Raw genomic sequence first — 21,119 nt, forward strand, 5'->3', positions numbered from 1 at the left:
CCCCTCATAAGCTCATGAGTCATGCACAAGCATTTCTGGAACCCAAGCCCACAGTGCTACAGTTCATACAAATACCACCAGCCAGCATTAGCAGAAACTTCCCCATGCTGCTTTCGAGCCTCTACCATAGGTAGTGATATAATTTGCTCCATATTTGACCCAACTTAAAATGCAGGCCAGTTAGCTCAGGGAGTAAGAGAGGAGTAAGACAACTTCTGCTTCTCTTTATCAGCAGTGCCAAAGATACTCAGAAACTTCAGGTTTACCACATGGTGCCAACTCCTCCAAACTGAGCATCTTATATCAACCTCATAAAGTCATATGCTCTTATACATATTTTTTTACTCACATTGCTATCGTCTGCACTTTCTGATGCAGTACTAACAAATATCAAAATGACAGTTAAGGTATGATATTCCACAGTAACTCAAAAGGTTTTTTCAGCCTGTCAGTGACAGATCCACCAACACTGCCAGCCAGGAAGGATGAAGAATCCTGAAAGGTGCTGAAAGTTTTTAGGCTTCCTTCAGTTATTTTGAAAGGCCTTTGTACCTTCTAACAGGAATGTAGCAACTAGCAGATTAAGGCTCCTTCCACTATTAGAAAAGATGATTTGCAAAACTAGGAAGAGGAAGGGGGATGGGACAGAGGAACTCTTTGCTGGAAAGATGTTTGCCTAGCAACACAAAATCAAAATCTATGCCTGACCTGTAAGAAATGTCTCTATGGGCACTGCTCCTTTATTTGGTATTCAAGCCAACTTTTGCTTGTATGTGATCTGAAAACACAAGAGCAAACATGTAAAAGAGGAAGATAAAAGCAATGAAAACTGTCATTACCAAACCAATGAGTTAACCCAAAAGACTATTACATGATTAGGTGTACCTTGGGTTTTTAATTGTTCCTTTTTGCCTATATCACCAAACAGACTGTGCATCTAAACCACAATTGTTATTTAGGTAATACAGTGCCAATTGGTTCCTGCAGCATCCTTGAAGAGCAGGAGCATGCTGCAGGAGTCCTGCATGGCACTAGAGGGGAATTCTGTCACTGGCAGAAGAAGAAATACATCAGTTTCCGCTTGCTAATATAGTCATGGAAAGTGATGACAGACAGGTTTGGCATATGGGGCATATGGTAGAGGTTAGGCCTGAAGGATTATGTTACTGTTGAACTGAAGGATTCCTGATAAAGATGGTTTTATTTAATTTCCAATTCTGCTTCTTACACCTAAGGATATTTGCAGCCTTGGGTGTATTTTAGAATTACTCTCAGTATTGGAAATGGCCCCAAGGAATGTCAGGCAGAGTGTTTGCAGCAACTAGACTCTTCCAGGTATGACTGGAGCTCAGCTCAGCTCAGCCTGGCCTCCAAGAACACAGCTTTGCTGTGAGGCGAATGAAGATACATCAAGCTAATTAGCTATACCAACCCGCTTTCCACAGCTGGTGTTTCAGGGTTGCCAAGAGCCAGGTAGGCTCTCCCAACCCATTATCTCACCCAGAACTATGTATAAGGGAATGAGGATATATAAATAGAAAGTGTTTCTTTAGCACTGGGATGTTACGGGTTTACAAATCAGACGGATGCACTAGAAGCTGGCTGGTCCCTGCACAGACGTGGCCTGGATCTGAGTTGGAGAGCTAAATCAGCCCCTGTATTGAACTTGATAGCAGTGATTAAAGAAACATTTTAACAATATCGGTACCTCCACTGCCTGGATGCCAGCATATCCAGCACTCAGGAGATCCTGGGTGTGATTCACATGTGGTGGTAGTGGATAGAGCTTACATCAAATTCATGGCCAGCGTTAATCCTGGGCATCCTAGGGAATAAGCCCAGCCTCTTGTGCATTTCTTTCAAATTCCCTTTTGCCCTCTTCTGCCATTTTGTTGCTCCTGTGTTAGCCAAGACCTAGTTTACTAGGGCTCTTGATTGGAGACTTATTACAGCTTATTTCTGTCTGCCTTTCTTTAAAGCCAGCTGAACATACCCAATGCTCTTCCTCTATGGTAAGACCGAAAATACAGACCACCCTCCCAGCTTCTGTGACACTCTTTCTAACACACTCCTTTTTTCTCTTCTCCGTGATCACAAGTTCTCTCTCCAAGCCCAGCCTAGTTATTTGTGCATGAAGCTGCCATGTCGTGTATTGCTGTGAGTCTGGTGTTCACATGAGCTGTGAATATGCTGCACATGTGTATTTCTTGTGCATCCTGAGCTTTCCTTTGGTCAAGTTAACTGTCGTTCTGCCTTCTAATGAACCACCAAGAGAGAACTAGACCTGGTAAGATTTCTTGATAGGCACAAACTGTGTCTCTATCCACGTGACACTGAATGAGTTTGCAATGTGACTTCATGTCCAGCCCTCTGGACAAGAAGAGATTGGGACTCTGAAGTTCCTCTTCAATGAGGTGATTCACTTTAACATTTGAGTTTGTACTTCACACAAAAAAGAGTAAGTCATGCACACCAAACTCCTCTACCTTGGTGTGCAAGGCAGTTCCCACACCACCCCAACAGAGTTGCAGTAACTCCAGTCTCTTGATTGCCACTTTGCAGAACCTCCCTCCACTGGCAAGGACGTGCCTTCAAAAAGATGGATGAAAGCCAGGAGAAAGCAAGCAAGGCTATTCAACCACCAGCTAATCTGTAGCCATCTAGTCTTAAAATGACCATAATTTCTGAGGCATCACTGAGCTTTTGGCTAAGTGGTTTGATGCCAGTAAGTTGCAGATTTGCGTCAGGGAGAAATTTGTTCTGTTTTATCTGCTGCTTAGATTTTACCTGCTCCAGAGTGCTAGGGACAGGAATCATTTTCTCGCTACAGCAGCTGCCTCTTCTGAGCAAGGAAAGATGCAGGAATGCTAAAACCTCCGTCCAGACCCATGTCCCAACTTGCTAACACCCAAAGGGCCAAGATGACAAGAGGAGTAGCAGGTAGAATAGGAACAACCCCAGCAGTATTGCTGTCCACACAACTTTCAAATTTGGACTTCAGCTCTCTTTTAAGTAGTATTGGAGTTTGGCTTCTTAGAGAAGTGGAAGGGAGGCCGTAGGACTTCTGTAAGATTGGGAGAGATGTGTGACTTTAGAATTAGCCCTCAGGGACCATAGTGCTGAAGGCATGGAATGGCATGATTTTTGACTTCTTGGAGGCCACATTCCCTCCTTCACCTCAGAGCAACTCCCTCTGATTCACTGAAGCCCACAGTTTGTTGTCCAAGTAATAAAATGAGAATTATGTGCAATGTAGGGAGCACTCAGGCTTTTCCTTGACACAGCCTGTTCTCCTAATCCTTTTCACCCGCTTACTCCACGGGCAGTGAGCTTCGGCCTTTGCTACAGACTGGAGGAAGCTACCCAAACTATCCACTGGTGATAGATAGACCACAGACAGCCAGACAAACTGCAGCTGGGGCGCAATCCTGAAATGCTGTACCTGGTGCTGAGCTCTCTGTGCGAGCAGGGTTCACACACCCAGCACACGGCTCCGGCCCCTGCGCACCCTGTGGCTGCTCGCAGGAGCTGAGAAGTGGGCAGAGCTGAGCACCATCCTGGGTAGAAATAGGAGCACACACAGTGCACAGGTACACATCTGCATCTGGACAATCCCAGAAACATCCATCTGGGCTGTCCCTGTGACTTGGGTTTTATCAGAAGCAGACAGGCAAGCAGCTGCTGTTTTCACTGCCCAGTGACAGGAAATCCAAAGGGTCTGTTCTCTCTTGGTTTACACAGTGGTGAGTAGTTAACAGCAGGGGTGATCTGCACTGTTTCTTCCTCCTAAATGTTGCTCTTTTGGTAGCGTTTAGACTCAAACTGCGGTCTTTGCAGCCTGGGTGGGGACAGAGATGGGGGTTTCCGTGCACTTTGCTCCACAGCGGGTCAAGTGGCAGGGTGACAGTGTTATCTCCCCCTGTGACAGGAGGTCACATTCCCACAGTGCTGCTACCGGAAGCCACCAACTCCGCAGGCTTTGCACAGTATTTTAGAGGGTTAAGAAACTGGGAGACGTGGCATTTGCTGTGCCCTTGAGCTAGACGGTGGGTCCTCTGCCCAGGCCAGGTGAGCCTGCTGCCACAGCAGCCCTCAGATGGATGTTGCCTTCACACATGTGAAGGCTGACGGACGTCAGAGATGGTTACAGCCCCAGGGGAAAACGCTTAGGGACAGAGCAGATGCTGTGAGAAAAAAAACCAGGCCAGAAGAAAGACTATTTTAAAATACTGCACGCTTGAACAGTAGCGGTGAAGCCAAAATAAGATGTTTTTAAAAAAGCAAAAGTCAGTGCGCAGACTGTGGGAAATACAAAGGGGTCATGAGAAATGCAGAAGGCCCGAGCACAGAGCAGCGGGAGCGAGCGATCCCGGACCAGCCCCCAGAAGCATGGCCAGGGCAGCGCAGGGACAGCCAGGCTGACAGTGGTGCCAGTGACTCCAGCAGCTGGGCAGGGGCCAGCACACACCATGCCCCTGTGGGGTTTTGCACCCCAGACCCGCTACTGTTTCCCAGCAGAACAAGCAGTGATACCAGATTCACTAGAACTGCTGGCTGAGGCGCTCACTGGGGTAAAATGCCTGAGACAGGTCAAAAGGGAAAGTGTCCTTCTCCTCCAGTGCAATGTCAAAGGGGATTTGCATCTTTCCAATGTAAGGAGGAGATGCAGTGGAGAGGTTTACAGCATAACATATCCCTAATCCCCAAAAGCCCAGGCAACCTGAAGGGAGAGTCTCATGGCCTTGAGAGCCTCTGTAGAGTAGCTTCACCACCATGGGAGACAGGGCCGGCTTGGCCACTTAGGCCCATCCCTGGGGTGCCGGGACACTGGAAGCCCAGGGAGCAGTACCAGGACAAGGAACAGTGCAGTGAACTCTCGACGTAGCGTCCTCTGTGGCCCAGGGCCCCCGTCCCTCTCGTGCTGTTGTAACTCCTGCCTCTGTGCCAATGGCTTCCAGAACGCAGAGGAAAACTCTCGCATCTCAATCACCTTCTTCCGACTCTTCCGCGTGATGCGTCTCGTGAAGCTCCTGAGCCGAGGGGAGGGCATCCGGACCCTGCTTTGGACCTTCATCAAATCCTTCCAGGTATTCCTCTGCTCATCTCTCAGTAAGACCTAACTCCTTTTTATTTCCCCATGGTGGCCTCTCGTGGAGGGGTTTCACCCAAGTGCCTGAGCTCAAAGGCAGAGCTGGGCACAGCAGGGACACGTGGCACAAGTGAGAGTCAAGCAAATGTGACTCTCAGGGAGTGGCTGCCTGTATACAAGTTTCATCTTTAAAGCCTGAGTAGTTGCTTGAGACCTTCCTGAACAGCCTTGATAGTTCAGTTCAAATCAATTACTGCTTGTCTGTAACACTTCAATCTCCTTTTTTTTTTTTCCTATTTGAGCTGTATTTTATGTGTTGCTTGAACTGAAATACACAGATATGGGGAAGGCCTGGGTCTCAATTAAATTTCCTTTAAGCCTTATTTTGAGGATTTCCAGTGAGTATTAGAGGTGTGTGGCCTCCATACCCAGGAAGAATTCACCTTTTTGGCCCCATGCAATGCCAACTTATTAAATTGCTGCTGCTTTTACCCCTAGAGACAGGTTGAATTTCAGTGGTAGATAAAGTACCAGAGTAGATAGGAGAAGGTGAAGAAGACCAGACTGGATAAGAATCATCACCTCTGGGGGAAAAGAAACACCACAGCTATTTGCTAGAAAAAACCTAGCCACATATAGTAAAATGATAGAGATGAAGTATAGCTTATTCTTGCATTTTAAAAGTACTTGACCTGGTTTTATTGGACCAGCACAACCTGGAAGTTAGCTGGGGCATGTCCAAAGGAGGTGTCAGGGAATGACAGCACAGGAATACAAATGGTGGTCTAAACATGAGAAAACATGCAGAACAAACCAGTGAACAAAAGCATGAAAGAGTAACTTGTGCAACACACAAGTCTTGAACCAGCAACTACACATCCTTCACACGGAGGCTTTAAATGATCGATAGCTTTTGTGTTGGCTCTAATGGAAAAGGAGCAGATCCACACTTTTAAAACCTAAACCTCACCAGTGGTAACACAAGCTGGGACCAAAGCCTGCAGTGCTGTGGATCATTGCAACTTCTGTCAGCAGAATTAGCGCGTGTGTGCACTGGGGATCAGCCTGGACTTTTTCCAGTGCAGCTCTCTGTGGTCTCGGTAGCCAGACCACCAGGCTTATGCAAAGGACTCTCATTTTGCACACTCCTTGACTGCCAGAGGATCTAATATTGCACAGCAGTTTTCTGACACATCCGTACCACAAGTGACTTTTTCCATTGCTTACACGGTTGCTAACTTCCAGGTTGTTATTTGAGCAGCTCCAGTGGGAACCGTTTTGTCTGCATGCATAGGAATGAAATTCCCTTGGCACAGCTCAGCTATCCTTGATGCAGGGGGCAGAGTCACACCGTCCAGTTCCTGCCTCTACTCCCCTTGCCCCTGTGGCCCTCCAGACTCTTTAGCAGTAGCTCGATCTTATCCTGAGCTCAGCTTGCCATGGCTCTTGGCTGAAGAGGATGAGATGGATGGGAAAGGGAGTGCCTGGTACTTCCCTCCAGTGACCTTCAGACCTCTTTGATTTAAGAGTCACTTTTGGGCAGGGTTGTAGGGTGGTGGGAGAAAGTATGAAGGGAGGGATCTTCCACAGCAGGGGAGGAAAAAAGAGAAAAGAAAAAAAAATCATTGCAAGCAAGTGTCTTTTCGCTTGAAAGCCTTTAGCCATTTGTAACATGGTATTCTCTGCTCGAGGCTCCTCCTCTTGCAACTACTGGGAGGCTCCTTTGGTAGCTAAGAATAGCCTCTGTGCCGCTCTTAATTCAGCCACTCCCACTGTCAGAATGTGGGATCCCTGCAGACTTTGGCACAAGCTTCTCTCTGTGTCCCCATATGCTTCCAGGAAGCATCTCTGCTCACACAGGGCAGACTAATAAGCAACGAGTTAGATCCCATCGTAACTACCACGTGCCCTGGGCATGGCACAAAGTGCTGACGTACAAGTTGGGGCACTGGTCAGAGGAGTGTGTGATGGGAAAATGCTCAGCGGGCTTTCCGTCTGCAGAGACAGCAACAGAGCTCAGGCTGGTGAGTGGGAGGAGGAGGAAGTGAGAGGGGTGCTGAGGGCACAGCAAGGCCATGGGAATCACAAGGACAAAGTGGTAAAGCCAGGGAGGGACAGAGACAGAGACAGAGACAGAGACAGAGTAGGACAGAGCCCAAAGAGTAGAATATGGGAGGTGGGGAGCTGAAGGAGCCGTGGGGAATAAGGGACAGAGATAAGTGGGAAGGTGCATTAGTGGAAAGGAGTGGGCTGAGCAGAAGAACATGAAAAAGAAGTGGAGGGCCAGATGGCCAGGACAGAAGATACTTTCCCATCCCCATTTAAAAGACAGAAGAACTGTTACGGTTATACACCTCAGACCCTGTCCGGACACTATCCCAGGAGCTCTTAGGTTTTGAGGGTATCAAGTCCCAACCTGATCATCACAAAAGGTTAAGAGCCCAGTTCTGAGCTGGTGTCTCTCCAGTGACATTGTGGGGTAACCATACAGATTTGTATGACCCCACAAAACACAGAGGAATTTGCCCCAAACCTCAAGATGATGATTACAGGCATTGTCTAAAGGTTTTAATTTTTTCCCTTTTAATATTCAGATCGATTTGAGATGATTTATGTTGACCGTAGTCAAATCTCCATGATGGCCAGTGAAAATTTTTCCTAGATTCTTCCTATGGGATTTAGCTGTGTTGAATTTAGGATCATAGAAGGCTTTGGGTTGGAAGGGACCTTAAAGATCATCTAGTTCCAACGCCCTTGCCATGGACAGGGGCACCTTCCACTAGACCAGGTTGCTCAAAGCCCCATCCAACCAGGCCTTGATCACAGAATCACAAAATATGCATCCACAACTTCTCTGGGCAACCTGTTCATGTCTTGCCACCCACACAGTAAAGAATTTCTTCCTAATATTTAATCTAAACCTACCCTCTTTCAGTTTAAAGCCATCATCCCTTGTCCTGTCACTGTATGCCCTTGAAAAAGGTCCCTCTATTGCTTTATGTAGGCCCCCCTTTAGGTACTGAAAGGTGCTCTAAGAAGCCTTCTCCTCTCCACGCTGAACAAACGCAACTCTCTCAGCCTGTCTCTGCAGGAGAGGTGCTCCAAACCTCTGGTAGTGTTGAAGTCCTGTTATATTCTGTGAAATTGAGTGTTCAAAGTCCAGATAAGGGACTGTGCTCACATTTTCAGGATGAACATGTTCACCCATTGCCTCTGAAGGAAAGTCTGGAAATCCCTGGTCTGAGCGCTATGTATTTCAAAAGCAACAGAGTAGAAAATTCCTCCTCAAAAGCCTGAGCTTGTGAGGTCCCGAGCTGTGCCCTTGATTCCTGTTAGTGGGGGAGGAAACGGTAGCACTCAACACTTTGCTGATTGCTCTGGTCTCTTCCTTAGGTGGCAGCTCTGCATATCAGGGCTCTGCATTTCCTCTTCAGCAGCTTCAGACACTTAGTGCATTGCAGACACCGTCAGGGACACCTAGCTCGGAACAGGGAAGATGCTGATGCTGCCTTAGGTACTTAGGATGGTACCAGCCATTGTAGCAAAAGCTACAATTTGGATTTCAGCAGCCGTTGCGTTTTTTATTTCACCAGACTGGATCTAGGAAAAAAAATCACATTGCTTTTAGTGCCAGAATAATGCTGGTTATGAGAGCTTTCTCCTCCTGGTAAGCAGCTGTAGACACTGGTTTTGCCCTCGCTTTCCTCACTCCGTCAAGGGCAGGGCTGATGTGCAGGCAGCGCAGCTCCACCACCGCGAGTGGGAGCAGAGCGGAGCCTGCCTGAGCTGGGTGGTGGCGGGGAGGGCAACCAAATGTGGGCCTGTAGAGGCATCTAGTGGCCACCTGCCCAAATGACAGACTCCACGCTTGGGGCCAGCCTCCGCCTGGTTTCCCAAAGCCAGGAGCATGAGGCAGGCTCCAGCGTGCCGGGCTTGGTAGAGACACAGTGCTCTCTTTCTTTCTTTCTTTCTTTTACTTCTAGGCTCTCCCCTACGTGGCTCTATTAATAGTGATGTTGTTCTTCATCTACGCTGTGATTGGGATGCAGGTAAGATGCTTGAAAGAGCTCAACTGTGTCTGTCTTATATTAGACCTTGGGCACTGACTTATAGAGTAACTAGATCAATGTGTGGTTGTAGGGGCTTGCAAGAATGTTTTCACCCAGTGAGGTGAAATGGCAGCTAGCCTGGGTTAGAAAACATCGTCTGCCTATGCTCTTCCAATGGGAGCACAGAACACTCCAGAAAAAAAAACCAACCAAACAAAAATATTGACCCATTTAATAGGAAAACACAATATGCAAATAATAAAAGGACCGTGCCTGCCCTCCACACTCTTGAAGGATATCCATAAAGGAGATTTACTGCCTTGCTTGTTGGTTCAAAATAGTTTTTTCAGTGGATTTATGGCCATGCTGCACTGAAAAAAACCTCAGTTTTTCTCTCCCATCACTTTCACACTGGTGTAAGTTCCACTGAGTTGTAAAGAGCAGCTTTTGATCTACACCCTTGAAGGTAAATATGGGATCAGACCCAACGTACCAACACTGAGTTTGTGCCAGTTCTTCAGGAAGCTGCATCAATAAAACATCCTATTCAGTGTGCAAAATGAGCATTCACCTGTGCGAGGAATAATGTTGCATACAGACCATTGAAGAAAGCATGTGATATAGGTACAGTCTGTGACAGCCTCAGCCTCATCTGTTATGCTGCTTTTCAAGCTAAACTTCATTTTCCACTTCAGTGTTAATCAAAGTTCTCAGATGAGTCAGCCATCTGGGACCAGAGACCACAGTATAGAAAGGCATGGCATAATTGCTTCCAGAGGTCTTCAAACATGACAGGCTTTTTGGTTTCACAATGCCAACGGAATTTGTAATGAAATTCATCTGACCTCTGTGACCTATTTTGAATTTGTTTCCTGTTATTATAATCACATGTTTTCAGAGATTCCATCTACCCTGCCCCACTTTGAAAAATAAAACTAGTTTTTTCTTGAATTATCACAGGTTATCTCAATGGCCCCGGTAATTACAGCTGTAATTTAGTCTACTATGCTCATGCTGTAAACTTGCCACTTTTGCCTTTAATACCTAACTAGCTCAAATGGCCAAGATCTTGCAGAATTACCTGTGCTATACAGAAAATCACTTCAGAGTATTAAGCTAGTGTTACGTTGCCATGCAAAGCATTAAAAGTGGCTTCCAAACACCCACGCAGATGGAGTCTACAATGATCAGGGCACTGCCAGGGCTAGATACTTTATTCTGTAATTCTATTCCTTTTTTTGTCAGCTAGTTCTAAGTTATCTATTTAAGCCTTGGCTTGCATTCAAGCCTCTGTTTAAATCATCTCAGCAGCCTGAAGATCATGTATCTGTCTTTCACATTGATCTAGATTATTAGATCCCTTCCTGCCCTCCTGTCTTCCAATGAGAAAAGCAATTTTTCTCATTTTCCCTCTTTGCTTAGAGCCCACAGATCTGTTATCATCACTTTTTGTCCAAGTGGCATCTCAGAAATTTTGTGTGCTGCTCTCTTGAACCTGCTGACATGTGGAGTTCCCTCACACATAGGAACATATAGGAAAGAAAATCATTCCTCACTCCATTAAGCAGCTACTATGAAAGACTAGGTGTACCAGATCTGATGAAAATATCAGAATTTCCCATATAAAGGAGACCTACCACTTTATCTCAGCTGCTGCCATGACTTGGAGCATAACAACATTCAAGCCTCACTACCTAATGTGCTCAAGTGGAAAAAATCCAAGTTGATGCTGGTGGATGAAGCCACTCATATGATGCCCCAAGAGACACAGACTGGAAAGGCCATAAGAGAGGAACCACTACCTATAGCTCCTCCTCAGTACCTAATGCAAAGCACTCATAGCAGCTGCCACCAGTGCCTTATGCGAGAGGGAAGCTGCCGGTTTGAAAGGAAGATCAGATTTCCAGCATGGGAAGCTCCCTTGCCTATGTTTGCCTGAAATGAAAAATATGGGTTGCCTCAGCTCAAACTGCCTCTGAGCATTAAACTGTCCCCCTGCTCCCCTTCAGTGCAGCTGGGGGCAGTTAGTGCTGGAGAAGGCCCACTCATCCATGAGGAACCCCTGCGGGAGCCTGCCATGTGCAGACCCTCCCTCCCGTCTGGCACGGCCTCCCCGCCCTTGTCCCCGCACTTCTCTCCACATCATTGTTTCTCTTGGGGTGCTAATTATCGGTGACATTTCCTTGAAAAGAAGCTCCATGTTCTCCCAGAGCTGCTCTGTTCCTGCTGCTTGTTTTGGCTGTGAGATTACAGCTCTCAGTCCTTGACATCTTTGCCACGTTGTTATCGATGGGGAAAAAATAGTCCTGACTATGCCACGCAGAGACCTTTCTGCCAGGCGAGGTTTGTTAAGCTTTCAGTCTCACTGCCCGAAAGTACCAAAGCTGTCTAAGATTTTTTTCAAAGAAACCTGAAAACTCTGCTGCGCTGGGGACTTCATATCTGTGGACAGGCCGCTAAATAGGTTTGCTGATGATTGCAGCCTTCATGCCATGACTGGATGAACGAGTTGGTGCGACAAAAGTTGGTTGGGCACAGGGGGAAGCTGTAAACCATCCTTGTCTCGGCAAATCTAGTCATGGCCTTTGTGCTGCTGCATTCTGGGAGGTCCCCTGAAACACCTGCTGGTGACAAGCATGACTATTGGAAGGGCAGGCATTCGAACAATCTCCAGATCCAAGTCAACGTACTTTACATTGTTTTGGAAAGATCCAAGGCACCCCACAGAGCTGGAAGCTGAAGGCTTTGCAGCTGCTGGTCTTTTGCTATCGTTTCCTCCCAGTGAAGACAGATGAGCAATGAAGGAAGCAGCCTTTCTTCTGTATTATTGATTTCTTTCAGCTGGGACTCCCCATATGAATGCCTGTTAAAATAAGGCCCTATATTGTGTATTCACAGTGTATGAGTAAGGAAGGATATCTTGTTTTAACATAAGATGCCTCTTGTTACAAAATTAGTGCTTTTCTGGTAATAAAGTACAAGCCAGGGAAGCAGCAACAGATAAAAAAGGCACATGGAAACGTTCTTTTAATAGAAGAGCAGATTCCGTTAAATATCAGAATCAGGGTGAGGCCAAGAGCTACAGGTGACAAGAGCTGTGGGGATTTTGCAGGGCTAATCTGAAAAGACCTCTGCTTTCTGCCAGGTGTTTGGTAAAATTGCGCTGAACGATACCACGGAAATCAACCGCAACAACAACTTCCAGACCTTCCCCCAGGCAGTGCTGCTGCTTTTCAGGTGGGTGTGTGACAGCTCTGGATTGTGTCAGTCTGGGAGCACGATTCCTCTGCTCTCGGGCACAGCTTATCTCCTTCTACCGTGTCATGCTCACGAGGTGCATAGAAACATGTTGTCCTTCAGCAGGGGAGCCTGGGAGTTATGTCAGATGGAGTGGCCAGTCTCAAGCCTTGTACCCCCACCAGCTGACACTGGCCAACATTTAGTGCTGGGGAGGGAGGCAGGTGCTCCTGCTCGGAAGGAAGGGAGGTAGCCAGTTTTCAGTGCTCTCAAATGTTGATATGCATCTAAAACTCCTTTCATTCAAATCTAGCTAGTGTGACTTCTAGCAGGGAAAGGGACATGATGGACTCGTGCTTAGGCATGGCCATGCCCAGCTCAACTTAGCACATCATCCTACTCCAGCTGAGGCCAGCTGGGCTGTGGCCGGGGAGGGAGGGATGCTGAAGGAGTGGGAAGTTGATACAAATTCCACACACTCTCTTCATTTTGAAGGACTTCTTGCATGGAATCCATATGAGATGCAATCCATATTGAGATGTGTCACACACATCTCAGTGGCTGTCTGGTTGGAACATGAGAGACCTGTACCCACATTAAGCCAAAGCCAGTCAGGAATGAGGACTGATGATGGCAACAAAACCAAACAGAGGAGTAGGGTATGCCAGTGTGTCAAAGCCCAGCCTTCAGCCTAACTTGCTCTTAATTAACCTCAGTGGCAAAATTCCCATTAATGTTCATGGGAGCAGGAACAGGTTGCTAATTTGCCAGTCCCTCTCACATCAAAGGTCAATGATGTCTTCCCTCTCCCTTTGCCATGCCCAGGTGTGCCACCGGTGAGGCCTGGCAGGAAATCATGCTGGCATGTCTCCCAGACAAGAAGTGCGACCCGGAGTCAGAGCCGGCCAACTCCACCGAAGCCGATCACTCCTGTGGCAGCAGCTTCGCCGTCTTCTATTTCATCAGCTTCTACATGCTCTGTGCCTTCCTGGTGAGTCCACCCCAGCAACCAAAACCTTCCCTCTGACAGGCTGAGCCTCTGCTTCCCCAGATATCAGCACTGCGCTGGAGAAGAATGATCTCAAATAGAGGAAATCTCCCCATGGGGTCTTTCCCAGCAGCACCCTTGCAGAGACAACACCCCTTCCTGCCTCCCACCAGCACTGGGGGATGCTCTGCTCCCATCCCAATCCTTTGTGCACAGCAAAGGAGCGCTCTTCTCCCCCTCCCTCTCAATGAGAAAACCAAATTAGTGTGTTGTGGGCTGTGCTGAGGCTAGCAACGCCTCAGCCACACTTCCCACCTTCCCTCCTACCATCCTTCTGGATGCTGAGCAGGTTTTTCCTCCCCTGCCAGCAGCAATGACTGTGAGAATACACATATCCCACTTGCATCTGCTCTGTGTTGGCTATGCGGCATTGCTCAGAGCGACAGCACATGCTCTGCAGCTGGCACCAGTGCCCAAAACTCTCCCAGTGAACTGCAGCAAATTTGGAAAGTTTTGGTCTTGGGCCAGAAGAAGGGACTTTCATCTCAGCCCCATTGCCTATCGAAGATGAATCCGAGGTTCTCCCACCCCATTATGCCAGGCAAAGACCCAGGTTAATAACAAGCCACCACAGCACATCTAAGCATTCGGCAAACTTGTGCCTTGTCCATTTAGTAGGGAAGGGAAAAGTGTAATGAGCTGAGAATATTCCACCTCTGGGCTCTTCCCATTTAAACTAGGGGGCTGTCATGGGGGAACAGAGAACCTACTCCTCATAGCTTCCTAGTTTTATGAGTCCAAATCAAGACCTTAAATGGAGAACTCAGTAAAATCTACTGTTACTTGCCTCTTCCATCACGTCATCTCTGTCTTTGTTTGCAGATCATCAATCTTTTTGTAGCTGTTATAATGGATAACTTTGATTACCTGACACGGGACTGGTCCATTTTAGGACCACACCACCTGGATGAGTTTAAAAGGATCTGGGCAGAGTATGACCCTGAAGCTAAGTAAGTAACCCAGCCTGGATATCAGAGCTCCTCAGGAGAGCAGGCCCATTATTTTCTGTTCTCTAAACCCATTGCAGTAAGTGCCATGTTCCTCCTGCAGGAACACTTTTTTTTTCTTTTTTTGCAAAACTCCTAAAATAGACATCTCCACAAGGTACTGCTGGTTAATCTGTAAGCCTGAAGTGCAAGGATACTCACAAAAATCTCAGCATTTAGGTTGCACTGTTACTTGGCAGGACATTGCTTCACTTTCAGTCGGAGGGGCGATACAGACTGCTTAGGGAGGGGCAGCAGGAGACTGAGAAAAGGAGATTAGAGGGATGGTTTATTGTTGCATGTGTTTTGGGATATTGACTCTTCTGCTTGACTTTCTACTCACAGTAGAGCTGCTGTGCTCAGATCTCCATTTTGTCATATCTCGTATAGGCCCATCACAATCTGCATATTCACATGGCTGCATTACATTGTCTGCAGGTTACTCACATCAGCAGACTTGCAGGGATTTAAAGTTACACTAGAACAACTCACATGAGGGCTTAACTGACATTCAGTATTATATGCTCTGTTTGACACATGCTTAGGCTTAAAGTGTATTTAGATCCCTGTGGCATTACAGTACAGTTGACAATTGTAATTGCAAAACCCCCTTCATAATGCAAAAACCGTGGAAAGAGATTTTGGTGTAAACTAAAAGCAGATCTCTTTAGGAAACATAGTGTCAAGTTTAATTTGGGCTCAGGTTCTGCCATATGTGAGGTAGTGTCACATTATGAAAGTGATACGTGAATTTGAACACTTCTTCCCATCTATGTTGACTTCCTTGGGGGACTTTTAATATGGATAAGGAATAAGCCCAGAATTCTAATAAATACACCATTTGTTAACTAAACAGGTGCTACTATTTGTGCTTGTTTGGAGGCAAGACTGCAGTGGCTGAAGCCATATAAGAGATAGCCACTCAGTTCAGATGACGTCCTGTTCTTCCCTATCTATGAATGGGGAGCTTTTTTATTTCTCTTCCCCATCCATGTCCCATGCCTCACCTCTGGCTCTGATAGCTTTCCTCCCTCCATGAGAGAATTCTTCTTTTGAGATGCCATTTACAGAACTTAAGAGAAACCCAGCTGCTACTGTGAAGGAAGTTCAGCACTTTGTTTTGTGCTGGCTCTAGAGACAGCCCAAAGCATAAACAAGAATCAAAAGGCTTGGGGCTATTTATGTGGGTCAAAAGTGGGCAAAGCACAAGGAAGAAAACAGGCTCTTTGCACCACTGTGCCTCCTTTAGACCTAAATAAGTAAATAAGCAGATATTTGTTTTGAGCAGGTCAGTGGTGGGGGGGACAATTCCAAATTGTCAGTTCATGCACTAAGAAACTGCAACATTCAAACACTGAGGTCAATTCTTGCAAGTATTGACTTGTGTATGACTGACAGATGAGTTTTCTGTACTAGTAGAAGTTATATGAGTGCTGGGCAAATCCTGAGGAATGCAACAAATGTGAGAGGCCTGGAATAATGCATTATGTTCTGCCTGGGCTACAGGGAGAGCCCGGCAGCTGGAGAGATCTCAGTGACACTTCCAGCTGCATCTGCACTCTGCAGGTGGATCAGCAGCTCACCCCCCGTGGTCAGGATGCAACCCTCACTGTGCCTTCTTCTTTAGGGGACGGATCAAACACCTGGATGTGGTGACGCTGCTCCGGCGGATTCAGCCCCCCCTGGGTTTCGGGAAGCTCTGCCCTCACCGGGTGGCTTGCAAAGTAAGGCACCCTGCGGCTCGCGGAAGGCCGTGGTTCACAGCAGCTAAATTATAGATTCAGTCACACAGTCACAGAATGGTTTGGGTTGGAAAGGCACCTGAAAGATCATCTAATTCCAACCCACGTGCTGTGGGCAGGGACACCTTCCACTAGACCGGGTTACTCTACACTAACAAGCCTGCGGTGGTGTTTTCCAGCTGACCCTGCCACACCCACTGGACACCTTCTAGCTCACTGCCTGCCAGGCAGAGCTGGCAACAGCACGTCTGAACGGCTGTCCTGCACCACTCACCAGCTCCTCTGGGCTGCAGCCACCCAGTCAAGGGCTGGAGGGTCACTGGCAGGCGTTGTTGTCCACTAGCCAGGGGCATCAGTGCACTGCCAGCCCTCTCTGGAGAGGAGAGCGCATCCATGCTAACTACAGCTCTCAAATACCAAGAGCCACTCACCTGCCTGTACTATTAAACATGCATCCTGAGACACCTAGAAATAACAGGGAAAGTAAAGAATATCTCTGAGGTTTTCTTTGGAGTAAGCAGTGCACCATAAACCTAGTGTTTCCTCTCATTCATTCCTGCTTAAATAACTCACAAATAATAAACAGCAAGGTGAGCGTGGCATTAAAATATACGAAGTATTTTATAATTTTTATAATTTAATTTTTATAATTTTTTTTTAAATTTTAATGTTTATAATTTAAAATACAGATTTTCTGTGAAAACCTCTCACTCATTTCTTTGGTTGTGAGACTTTGGCTATGAAAAAGGACTCTCTCTAGTGAACAATTACGTGTTTATAACCTTCACTTAAGTTCTTTGTTCATCTCCTTGCAAGTCCCAGAGTTTGTATGTGAAACTTGTAGTTGTCTTTTTATGTAAGACTCAGAGAAAAATACAAACCCTGGAACCTGTGCACAGAAATATGTGACTCCTGTGACCTACTGCTGATCCTTTTCAGTCTGCCATCTAACTATTCCTTGCTGCCTCAATCTGGTTCAAACCCCAAAGGCTATGATTGCAGTGGTAGTAGGGGGGATGACACACTGTCTTTTAATTTGGTTCTGAACCAGACCTGTTGCATGAAAGTTGCAGAAGGCAGAGCTCAAACAAAATCAGGCCCTGAAAGCATAAGAGTTCAAGCCAAGACTCCAGTATCTCTTACCTCCTGGGACAGAAGATCTGGTGACTCTGTGAAATCTGATTCATATACATGTTATTAGTCTTACTGAAGTTCACCCTGCAGTTACAAAGTACTTAGCACTCACTCTCTGTCCTATATAACTTTACAGAATTACTGCAGGCAGACACAGCCTTGTTTTAAAAGGGAGAGGGGGAATAGTTGGATAAAGCAGACCAGCTTTTTAGGTTCAGCTAATCCCCTTTCTTCAAGCCTGTCACCTAAATGAAAGATTCTGTCTCTCTGTATATATGCATTTGCACCAGGTACAGCTTTAATGCAGGTGAGTTTGCAAGTGCCTCGTGAGGTATCAAGAAAGCAGTTCACTCCTGATAGGAAAAGAAGTCAAAAGTTTTGAAAAAAAATCACTGTGCATGAATTGTCAGCAAGTGCCCACTGACCACTGGGGAAAACAAAGATGAGAAAGTGATAGCCAAAACTGAAGAAAACAGAGTAGTAATGAAAGAGACACCCCAGAGCAAACACACCACGGTTGGGGCCATCAGTGGAATCATGGAATGTTTGAATATCCTGAGTTGGAAGGGAGCCACAAGGATCATCGAAGTCCCTGCACAGGACAACCCCAAGAACCTCGCCACATGCCTGAGAGCATTGCCCAAGTGCTTCTTGAACTCTGTCAGGCTCAGTGCTGTGACCACTTCCCTGGGGAGCCTGTTCAGTGCCCAACCACCCTCTGGGTGAAGAACCTTTTTCTAATATCCAACCTAAGCCTCCCTTGACACAACTTCAGGCCATTCCCTGGGGTCCTGTCACTGGTCACCACAGAGAAGAGGTGAGTGCCTGCCCCTCCACCTGGTGAGGAAGCTGTAGACTGCAATGAGGTCTCTCCTCTCAGTGTCCTCTTCTCCAGGCTGAACAGACCAAGTGCCTTCAGCTGCTCCTCATACAGCTTTCCCTCTAGACCCTTCACCATCCTCATTGCTCTCCTTTGAACACTCTATAATAGTTTTATATCTTTCCTATATTGTGGTGACCAAAACTGCACACAGTTGGTGGATATGACAAGTACTTCTATCATTGTCTAACTAAATCCATAGGCCACGGATGCTCACATAAGAGAAGTGGCAGGTCTGGAGGGTGTCATGAGGACATAAGGAAGAGCATACTTCAGTTCATGTGTTGGCAGTATGATTGTTCTCTTTCTTCTCTTTATTCTACAGCGCCTTGTCTCCATGAATATGCCACTGAACAGCGATGGGACTGTCATGTTCAATGCCACTCTCTTTGCTTTGGTCAGAACAGCACTGAGGATCAAGACAGAAGGTAAGAAGCTTGCTGACTGCAAGGGTACAGAGGTAGCTGAGCAGTGTTCACACCCAAGTGTACTGAGCTGGAGTAAACCAATAAGGATACCTTGTGCAAAATTATCCAAATTACTCATATGCAGCACATGGGACAAAAAGCAGTGTAAAGAGGTTTGGAGGAATAGTTTCTTCTAGGAAAGCACAGTGTTTCCTGTTACCTAGGAAGCTGGTGCTTCCTTTGGTATGGATCCTTGAGATCATATTATTGATCTCATTCTTCACAATGGTCTAAAGGTTTAAAGTTTTAGATCAATGTCTGCTCAAACAACCGCCAGGGGAAGGAAGAAGGGCAAAGAAGCCTCCTCCTCTGTACACTGTCTGCAGAGCTGGGCTGCTTTTCGACTGCTGCTACCACTGATCTTCCAGTCCAAGGGAGGCAAAAGAGCTTGGACTCAGGGGTCTCATCTCACTAAAACTCCTCCTGAGCTTCCATTAGCATGAGTTAATATTACATTGTAGGAACAGTGGTGTTGTAAAGACAGATGAGAAGTAAAGAGACTGTTAAAAGCTTTGCGTAGACAGCAGCTATAGTTGAGGAAAACAGACAAGATTTTGAGCTCAGCTTGTCATCTTTGTTGCACTCTGTCACCTGCTGTAATGAAAGATATTGGTCCTGAGTCAAAACTTGGTTTCAAGTATTAATGAGATGCTTTAAAAGAGCATGTAGGTCTGTGATTCACACCTCTGCCTCAGTAATGGCTGCATTACATCTCAGGTATGGGAAAGCAGAGACCAGCAGAACCTTAGCTTACTGTGCCAGTATTATACACAGCTGAGACAAAAAACAGTGATAAAATTAAAAAACTATACTAAGGCTTTGAATATTGTTCTAAACAGAATTTGACTGTAGCTGAAGAGGCTCTCCTGAAGAAAAGCCATCTGCAAACCCTGTAAGATATCTCAGGTCTAATGAAACAGACACCCAAAAAGGACTTGGTTTTCTTGTCTGAGTAGGATGCATCCTATTAAGAGAGCTACTGCCGTGCAGAGCCCCATGCAGCACACTGAGGAGCCTTAATGCTGGGGAGCAATAAGAAAAACTGCAGGAACCACACCTTTAGGAGGACAAGATACTGGTTTCGTACACCCAGAGAGAGAAGAGAGCTTCAGTTATATTACGTACATTTTAATGTACATAAATCAAGAAATAAAATTGAAGGTGACTCATTTGGAAGGAAACGGGTATCTAGAAGGAAAGGATATAAACCAAATCTGCTTCACTCACTCTCACGGGAGTAATGTGGCTTAATTAATGTCTCATTTAACTCAGAGCCCCTTGGAGGAACATGTAAAGTCTAAGTTCAGACAGTGTCATACAAGGCTTGTTATAACCTATGCTGTTCTTCAGAGAATAAACATGTGTATCCTGGGACAGTCCTCTGAGTCAAACAGCAAAAGCCTTGCACTTGCCTCTGGTGCCTTGTCAGAGCACTGTGCACACCCTCCGAGTCAGACTCTTAGTACCATGTGTAGGAGCTTGGTATTTGCTGGGAGGCAGGGATTGCAGTAAGTAGTTCTTGAGAAGTGCTGCAAGCAGCCACAGGTCTTCAGATTGCCAGCTGCATCTTTACCACCAGTTATTTGTGATCCCCAAGCTGTTGTTTCCCATTTACTGAACTCTGTTCTCATTATATTTGACCTTCACCGGATCTCAATTAAAAAAGTGTTAGATGCAATTGTTGCTTTTTGGGATGAGGTAGCACCATGGATCTGTTGTTTCTGGCTGTTGCCCACTATCAGTCAGTAACTGTCACTTTCTTACCCAGAGATGAGTATGCATATTTAGGAAGAAGAGCTCTTGCTGTGAGGGGGCTTTAGCAACAGTCAGAGCATCTCTTGGCCCAAAACTTTCCACTACTGAAAAAGCTCTGATATTTTCCTCCTGAGCTTGCCATGCCAGACATGAAATTGCTCCTCGGCAGGGTCTGCTTAGTTCCTGTCTCTGATGATTTTCACCCTGCAGGTAACCTGGAGCAAGCCAACGAAGAGCTGAGAGCAATAATTAAGAAAATCTGGAAGCGCACCAGCATGAAGCTGCTGGACCAGGTGGTGCCTCCTGCGGGTGGTGAGTTCAGGATCTTGTCCCAGTCTCTGAATCTCTCTGTTTTTTTCTCCCACCTGTCATGTCCTACTGCACCTTGTGATCATCAGGTGGAATATGGGGGGACAGGCTTTCTTCTACAGGCTGTTAACTGTGTTTCATCAGGCTGAAATCTTTTCTGCCTATAGTATCATGAATATCCCGTTCTTATTGCTGAGAAATCAGGGAAAGAAGAAAATGTGCATAAATAGGAGTTAGTGCATGGGCATCTAGTTAGTGCATAGTGAGGCCTTTACTGACATTCCAGGTGGTTCCATGGGCTACAGCACAAAACAGCACTTGACAGTCAGACAGCAGATGCAGCCAGGTGCTGAACCTTGCTCAGCCTGTCCTGAAGTCAGTGGACCATGTTTCACAGAATTTCCAGAGGGTTTTGAGAAGGGA

General features: G+C 46.4%; 1 protein-coding gene across 13 annotated transcripts in view; it reads left to right on the plus strand.

Annotated features, from left to right (window-relative positions):
* The window catches only part of CACNA1C (calcium voltage-gated channel subunit alpha1 C), a 433,056-nt gene that overhangs the window by 392,823 nt on the left and 19,114 nt on the right, over window positions 1-21,119 (plus strand). For 8 of the 13 annotated variants that reach the window (XM_032687965.1, XM_032687962.1, XM_032687963.1 and 5 more), the window contains 9 exons: window positions 1,980-2,012; window positions 4,959-5,087; window positions 9,073-9,138; window positions 12,284-12,375; window positions 13,201-13,366; window positions 14,246-14,373; window positions 16,037-16,133; window positions 18,491-18,593; window positions 20,598-20,699. In XM_032687965.1, coding sequence (XP_032543856.1) covers window positions 1,980-2,012; window positions 4,959-5,087; window positions 9,073-9,138; window positions 12,284-12,375; window positions 13,201-13,366; window positions 14,246-14,373; window positions 16,037-16,133; window positions 18,491-18,593; window positions 20,598-20,699 — 916 coding nt within the window. The remainder of the gene's footprint in view (window positions 1-1,979; window positions 2,013-4,958; window positions 5,088-9,072; window positions 9,139-12,283; window positions 12,376-13,200; window positions 13,367-14,245; window positions 14,374-16,036; window positions 16,134-18,490; window positions 18,594-20,597; window positions 20,700-21,119) is intronic. The other 5 variants (XM_032687966.1, XM_032687968.1, XM_032687971.1 and 2 more) reach the window with 1 other exon arrangement.

This window comes from Chiroxiphia lanceolata, chromosome 5 (assembly GCF_009829145.1).
Source record: "Chiroxiphia lanceolata isolate bChiLan1 chromosome 5, bChiLan1.pri, whole genome shotgun sequence".
NCBI classification, from domain to species: Eukaryota; Metazoa; Chordata; class Aves; order Passeriformes; family Pipridae; genus Chiroxiphia; species Chiroxiphia lanceolata.